Source organism: Chlorocebus sabaeus, chromosome 15 (genome assembly GCF_047675955.1).
Source record: "Chlorocebus sabaeus isolate Y175 chromosome 15, mChlSab1.0.hap1, whole genome shotgun sequence".
NCBI lineage: Eukaryota > Metazoa > Chordata > Mammalia > Primates > Cercopithecidae > Chlorocebus > Chlorocebus sabaeus.
This window is the reverse complement of record NC_132918.1, coordinates 41,700,436-41,708,136: the sequence shown is the minus strand read 5'-3', so window position 1 is coordinate 41,708,136 and position 7,701 is coordinate 41,700,436. Positions and strand designations below refer to the sequence as shown.

Sequence of the window (7,701 nt, the reverse complement as noted above, 5' to 3'; positions counted from 1 at the left end):
GCAACTACTGAACACAGGTACTTGAAATGGCACCTCTTGGGGAACTGTACTATTGCTCCTATATGAAAATCTGTGTGTGACATGTTCATGAGATATCTACTGTCTCTGTCTCAAGGAGTTAGCTACATTAGCTGAGATTACATCCAGAATTATTGTGTCCTCAAAATTGGGGGGAGGGAGGGAGGAGAGACTGTTCTGATTCTATTTATTTATTTAAGATGGATTCTGACTCTGTTACCTAGGCTGGAGTGCAGTGGTGCTATCTTAGCTCACTGCAACCTCGGCCTCCTGGGTACAAGCTATTCTCCTGTCTCAGCCTTCCCAGTAGCTGAGATTAGAGGCCACCACCACGCCCAGCTAATTTTTGTATTTTTAGTAGAGATGGAGTTTTGCCGTGTTGGCCAGGCTGGTCTCGAACTCCTGACCTCAGGTGATCCACCTGCCTCGGCCTCCCAAAGTGCTGGGATTACAGGCCTGAGCCACAGCGCCTGGCCTTGATTCTCATTATTTACAAGAATCATCCACGTTGTCTCATGCAGAAGTAGTTTGTTCTTTTTAATTGCTGTATATTAGGGAAGTGTGTGTGTGTGTGTGTGTGTGTGTGTGTGTGTGAGAGAGAGAGAGAGAGAGAAATGAGAGCAAATAATTGATTCTAGGAAGTAACATGATATCTAGCTCCAGAAAAACATAATAGACTTCTTTAACTACGATAATTAAAGTATGCGTCTAAATTGGCCAGGACTTACATACACAAAATATTTAATGTTAAGAGAAGGACGGCCAGGGAGGCTGGCTCATGCCTGTAATCCCAGCACTTTGGGAGGCCAAGGCGGGAGGATCATGATGTCAGGAGTTCGAGACCCCTAACCTGGCCAACATGATGAAACCCTGTCTCTAGTAAAAATACAAAAATTAGCCGGGCATGGTGGCGTGCGCCTGTAATCCCAGTTACTCTGGAGACTGAGACAGGAGAATCACTTGAACCCAGGGGGCGGAGGTTGCAGTGAGCCGAGAAAATTAAAATAAGGAAAATCCAAGCTGTGGTACACAAAGCCCTGATAAAAAGCCAATGCTCAAAGTAAAGGTATGTCATTATTTTTTAAATACAGAAAACAGATACATGGTTGATATTTGTAAAAATCTTAGTGGCTAAGATTAAAAATATTAGTGGCTAGACTAAGTAGAAACTGTGCACTTAACATTTCCCAAACACACAACAGAAATTATGGGCTCCCCATTATATTTTTAGCCTGTGGTTACTGCCAGCCTCACCTGGCCCATCCCTTCACCTAATTGCAGGCATAATTATTCCCCCGCATTTACGGCAGGATGACTCCTCTGTCCAAGCACAAGAACAATGGTTTTCTCACATACCTGGGGAGTTTCCCTTAAAGACTGTGGACTGTTCCCTGAATTATTTTAGGACTGCATCTTTCTTCTCATCTCATTTTTGTTTTATTTCTAAAAGTAATATGTGCTTATGGTAGAAATTTCAGAAAGCATAGATAAGCGAAATGAATCAAGACAAAAATCACATCGAATCTGATTGAAATTCCTTTTCAGTAATATATTTAAATGGTATTTATAATATACATATACCTAGTAGAGAGAGATATAGAACCCTTCTTTTCTATATTTTTGAAACTTTCTCTTTCATATAATGTTGTGCGGTTCATACATTTACCTGATTTAACAGTCACCGACTACATTTATCAAACCAATTCCTTGTTATCAGAGATTTAGGCTCTTGTCGGTTTTTTCCTGGTGTTACAAACAATACTCCATGATTATTACTGGAAGCTGAACTACTGTGAACATCCTTGATGATTCTCTTAAAATAAATTTCTACAAGTAAAAATACTTGGCTAAAGGATGTGCTGGCTTTATATATTGTCGACACGTATCACCAAATGGCTTTTCTGAAAAGTTGCATCAAATCCCATACCTGTTCTCACCATGGGTAAGTGTCAGAGAAAACAATAAAAAAGAACTCACACACACACAAGAAACTCAAACTGTGGTGAAGGTAACATTCTATCAATTGTCTGAGATTTCAATACATGAAATTTCCTTTATGTAGGAATATATTTATAAATTTGGTAACTATGGTAAATTGACACTCAGAGGCCATGTGTACTACTCAAGTGATTCAGATTCTACAGTAATTTTTATTGTTTTAATGTTGCTAGGTAATAATGAGCTGTTTTGGTACAACCCCTGAGGGAGTTTCCAGCCAAATTGAAAGGCCTAGAATATTACAAACCAGGAGCGTAGGCTATAAACAGAACTTAACGAGGGTATAAGGTAACTTGATGACAATGTCTACTATTAAAGGATTCACAAACAAGGGGAAATGTTGAGTCACTCAAACTTGGGCTCTAGGATAGGGATGACTGAGGCTCTCAGGGGCCAAAGTCCCCATTAGGCGGGTGGAGTATCTGAGTGCCAGTGTAGGATAAGAGGAAGACTCTAGCCCCTGGGCCCTGGTGGCAGAGAAGGTAGATGAAGCAGAGGAGAGGAGCAGGGGAAACACAGAGTTCATGTTACACCTACTTAGACTCAAATCGGTTTTTTCGGTTTTTTGGTTTTTTGGGTTTTTTTGCTACAGTTTTTTCATTTGCTAAAGATGTGGCCTTGAACAGATTACTTAACCTCACTGAGCTTTGAGTCTACAAAATAGAGACAAGTAATACCTTCTAGGGCTGTTGAGAGATTTCAGTGGAATATTATGTGTAAAACTCATTACAATAAGTGACATACTGAAGGGACTCAAGAAATGGTTGCTGTTAATATGATAATGGTTGATAATTATTATTGCCATTTCCTTTGAGGATAGATTTAGGAAAAAATGATGCTTATGACTGATTGTCATGCCTTTGTTCTTGGATCCTGTATTGCAGGAGTTTTTAATCTGGTGTCCAAGAACTCCCAAAAGACCCCATGGATAAATATCTGGGGGAGTGGGGTGTTAGATGAGAAAGAAGTGTCATTTTTTACTAACTTATAACAAAAATTTAGTATTTCCTTTAATTATGACTATGCAACAAACCAAAGTAGCATCAGTAATACTGATCATACTTTGATCCACAATAAAAAATTTGCATATGTTTTTATATCACATTAAATTTGCTGCAGGTATCTCGAAATATCATTTTAATTGAAATTGTATTTCAAAAGTATGATACTTAGGGAGGTTGGGGGACAAGGGGAGACAGGGCCAATACTTAATGCATGTGGTTGATGATGGGTTGATGGGTGGAGCAAACCACCATGGCACATGTATACCTACGTAACAAATCTGCACATTCTGCACATGTATCCCAGATCTTAAAGAAAATAAAATAAAAATAAATAAATAATAAAAGTGCTTAGCATATTGGCTAAATCTGCTCAGAGAAAAAAAAAAAAAAAAAGGTACGATAGTTCTTAGACCCACTCATTAGAAGGCTGTTAGAACACACGTTATCGCTGTCTGTCCCCAGGTGTTGAAGTGACAGAGCTGGCTGTCAAGACAACTACACTATACATTTTTTAAAATTTTTCATAAAATATCCTAGTGTATTGGTTTTCTTCATAATTCTATGCATTTTATGTATTTATGAACATTATTCTTCGAAGATGTCTGTAGGCTTCACCAGCCTGCCAGAGGGATCGTGGACAGAATAGGCTGAAATCTTCAATCAGGGGCCGCCCACTGCAGGGCAGCTTGCCCGCAGGAGGAGCTCTGCTTTCTAACAACTGGTTATGCTTCTTTGTAAATTTGCTTGTCTGTTGTCCAGACCAATGAACACCAAAAACAGAACATTTCTATAGAAAATTCCCATTAAGTCCGGGAATCCTGTCACTTGAAAGAGCCTAACCCTGTAAGTAAGGAGAAAAATGCCTGTTACCCTTCCAGGGAGGCTGATACCTGCAGCACCTGGTAGAAAGGACAACTGTCTAACTGAGGTGATGATCCCACAGGTACAGCAATGGCAATTTACAGACAGGAGAAAGAAGAGGAGAAAGAGGATGAGGGAGAGAGACTAGGATAAAGAAACCAAAAGACAGGAAGCCGTTAGCAACAGGGGCCACATAACCTGCAAACTGGGAACAAAAAAGGGGGAAGAACAAAAGAGAACTTTAAGGACAATGAAACTAAACAACAAAATGGTAGTGAATACTTTATTTTGTTGTAAACAAGTTAGTTTTGAAGGTATTTCCTCGTAGTCCTCCTGCCCTCACTCCTCCCCCGTTCCTATGACGCTGATCAACTGCTTTATTCAGTTTCCCATCTTTCTTCTGGCCCAGTCATCTCAGCCTTTCTTTTTTTAAACACGTGATCCCTAGTACTCGTCCTTGGAGGACAAAAGGCTTTCCATATGTTGGAAAAATTTGAATCTCATAGTACTCACAACAACTAGCAGCATTGTAAGTTTTGATGCATTCATTTGGATTGGAACATTCTCAATCAGTCCTTTCGCTCTAAGTAAATATTTGTTTCTCACAGAACACAAGGCAATTCAAAGGGCCTCTTGTTAGAGATTTATAGGTGTATGAATGGGAAACATCATACAAGCAGTGAAAACAAAAATCTTTCCAGGTTGTCGGATTTTCTCCCTCTTGGTCTCATAAAAAGCAACTAGACATCTTTAATTTAAAAAATACATGCACATATATACAATAGTGATTGGAATGTTATTTTTATCCAAAATATTATAGAGTTTATCTCAGATATACTGAGGACTCTCACTCAGTCTGTAAATTACCCCCAGAAGTTGGTTTGTTTCCTCATTCCTTAAAAAAAAACATAGGTTTACTAAATGTAAACACTGACATCCTGTGAAGATGCCAGTCTTTACAGGCCTTTGTAAAAGTAGAATATGAGGAGTATGTTACACCAGTACAAAGTTTTACAAATGAATACAAGTAAAATATATAAATTACAATGAAATAGAGGAAGATTGTAGCTCTGTCCTGGGGTGGTTCTTTTAGCAGTCATATTGCTGTAAAGAAAATAAAATACCATTAGGTTATAATCAGGATAAATAATGATGACGTTTTAGTCCTTTAAATTCCTATTTTAAGCAAACATAAACAGACTGACCTCAGCTTCAGCAAAGCTTAGGCCAACCATACTTAGGGCTTAGACAATGCTCACGAAATGTTTCCTAAACAAAACCGGATCCCTTGTCCTCCATGAGTAAAAGCCACCGAAAGGGCCCATGGAAACTGCAGGATACTGATGCTGCATTGCTTTGAGTGCATTTATGTAGGGTATTAATCTTAGGGATTTAAAAGATAATGCCATGGAAGTTTCACACCGATATGAGCTCAGTGTGGGTAACCTTTCAAGTTAAATGCTACCGAGTTATAGACCTGACTCTTCTACATGAAAAGCTCTGCCCTTTGAAAGTGTCTTTTGTCCTATAAACAAAGGTAACAGATCTTCCCTGTGGTATCTGAGAAGAAGCCATCCCTACAGCGACTCAGCTGGGAAACCCAGTGTATTTACTACCTCAGATCAGAGGAGAGTATCACTCCCTGCCACATCACTTCAGCCATTTTGGTCATCGGCTCTTTATGCTTGTCCCCAAAATGTACTGAGTGCATTTAGTACAAGTAATCACTTAGTTTGAACTCTGCCTTGTATGAAATTCAAGGCTAAAGGTAAGCTGCATTACAGCAATCCCAGAGGATACTTCTCTGCCGTTCCCCAACCATATTGCTTGAAAAAAGCTCCATATTGAAGGTTTCCCACTCCCTTATTTTCTTGGAAATTTGCCAAAGAAATTATTAATCTTGCTATACTTGCCTGATAAGGAAGACTAGATTTCATTTTAACTTTCCCCAAAAATTACAGAAAGTTTCCTTCTATTTTCAGCAAAGTTTTTCATGGTGGCAATGGACTTTTAATTTTCATTAGGTTTTTGTCTTATTTTTAAAAGAAAATTAACAGATCTGGCACCAGAGGAGTAATTGGTTTGAAAAATATAAGACAAAAAATAACCCTCTCAAAGATAGGATCAAAGCTGGACTGACATCAATTCAATAATATATATATTTTAGGAGGATATAGAAACAAGAACTTTCACTGCTACAAACAAATCCTTTTTTTTTTCTCCTAAATCATATCAGGAAACAAGTGCTTCCTGGTTTTCTTTCACAACGAAAGGCTTTTCATGAGCTGCTGTTCAAAGGCTGCTAGTGATTCTCCATACTTACTGCTTAGGCATTTTTATGACTCCTTATTAGGAAGGAATTGCAGAAAATCCAGGAGAACAGCAAGTGTGGAATAAAGGTGAAATATAGGAGCTTTTGCATAAAATGACTCAAGGTTTGAAGCCTGTCATTTCCTGAGTAGGTGATCTTAAGCCTATTGCTTAATATTTGAGTCATAGTCTTATCTGAAAAATGGGTTTAGTGTAGTGCCTGATGCATGGAATGGTTGGCTATTACTTATGTATATTAGTTGGGAATATGACAGCAAACAAAGAGTAGACATCGCTTTTTTTTCTGTCTCTGCAGCCAGAGCAGAGGCAGTGAATTAGATCCTGAAGGGAGCACTGTGTCTATGGGCAGCATGTTCCTGTGTGCATAGAACCAATTGCAAAGAACTAAGACAATCCTGTGACTGTGAGACTCGAGGAAGCTTGTTACTGACAGCTAAAGTGAATGCTATAATTGTGTTGCTACAAACATGATATCAGAATAAATGCTGGTAGATTGAGCATGTTTGGCTTTGCCTTTTTCTTTATGATGAAAACAATGGTATATTAACACCAGGGCCAGACTACGACATTTTTATGCAGGTTCTTACCTGTTGGTGAGAGCAGCAAAAGCCACATATGCCTCCAAGCACTCCATTTATTACTTGAATAAGACACAAGATGAATTCAATTCCACCAAGAGCCAAGAGGATAGAAAACAGAGATACATTCCACTCCACAATGTGCTTGGGTTCAGTGCACTGGGACCATGTGGAGGTATCCAGAAGGTACCTGTGGGTAAAAAGAGAAACTTCTGACACATGGCCATACTTAGGGGATACTTCATAAACTACTTTTGTTTGGTGGTTTTTCATTCAGAAAAAAAAGAATGAATTTTTCAATATCCTGTGTAAGTTTCTTCCAATGCATGTCATTCCATAAAATGGAAGAATTTAGCCCAGATCTTACTATAATGATAAAGATAAAATTATAATTTATAATTTTTGACCTCTAATCTAGGATTACATGGTCAGAAATTCTCACCTTATAATGATGTTTATATTCCCTAACAGACATCTGAATTCTTATAAACAAAAATAAAAACGCAGAACTGTGTTTATGCTGTGTTTAAAGCTAGGTAAAATTCATGTATGTGTATGGAAGTAACCTACGAGCAAATGTGGAAAAATGAAAATAATTCATGTGCTAACGTAATTACAGGTGTTTTTTAAAACTGTTTTCTAATTTTATTGTTGTTATTGGTATAAAGATGGGTATTTGTATGCAATATTGAGTGAATACTTAGAAAATACAATCTCTTTAGGCTAGTTTTTTTTAACTTTAAAGTATTAATTTAGATCATTTGTTACTTTTGAAAATTATCCAAATTCTGGCAAGTTTGGAGATTTAATATGCTAGAATTTTTCAGTTGAGACCTTTGGAACAAAGCTATTTTTTGCTTTTAAGGAATAAATTAATTTGCAACATGAAGCACAGGGGGATTAAACCTAAC

The 7,701-nt window shown here is 37.9% G+C and overlaps 1 protein-coding gene across 2 annotated transcripts in view; it reads right to left on the bottom strand.

The window, feature by feature from the left end:
- Positions 1 to 4,150: 4,150 nt before the first annotated feature.
- TM4SF1 (transmembrane 4 L six family member 1) overlaps positions 4,151 to 7,701 on the bottom strand; it is an 8,646-nt gene continuing 5,095 nt past the window's right edge. The window contains exons 4-5 of one of the 2 annotated variants that reach the window (XM_008008748.3): positions 6,800 to 6,980; positions 4,151 to 4,985 (exon numbers count right to left, since the gene is read on the bottom strand). In XM_008008748.3, coding sequence (XP_008006939.1) covers positions 4,971 to 4,985; positions 6,800 to 6,980 — 196 coding nt within the window. In that variant the 3' untranslated portion in view covers positions 4,151 to 4,970. Of the gene's footprint in view, positions 4,986 to 6,779; positions 6,981 to 7,701 lie in introns of both variants that reach the window. The other variant, XM_008008749.3, reaches the window with a different exon arrangement.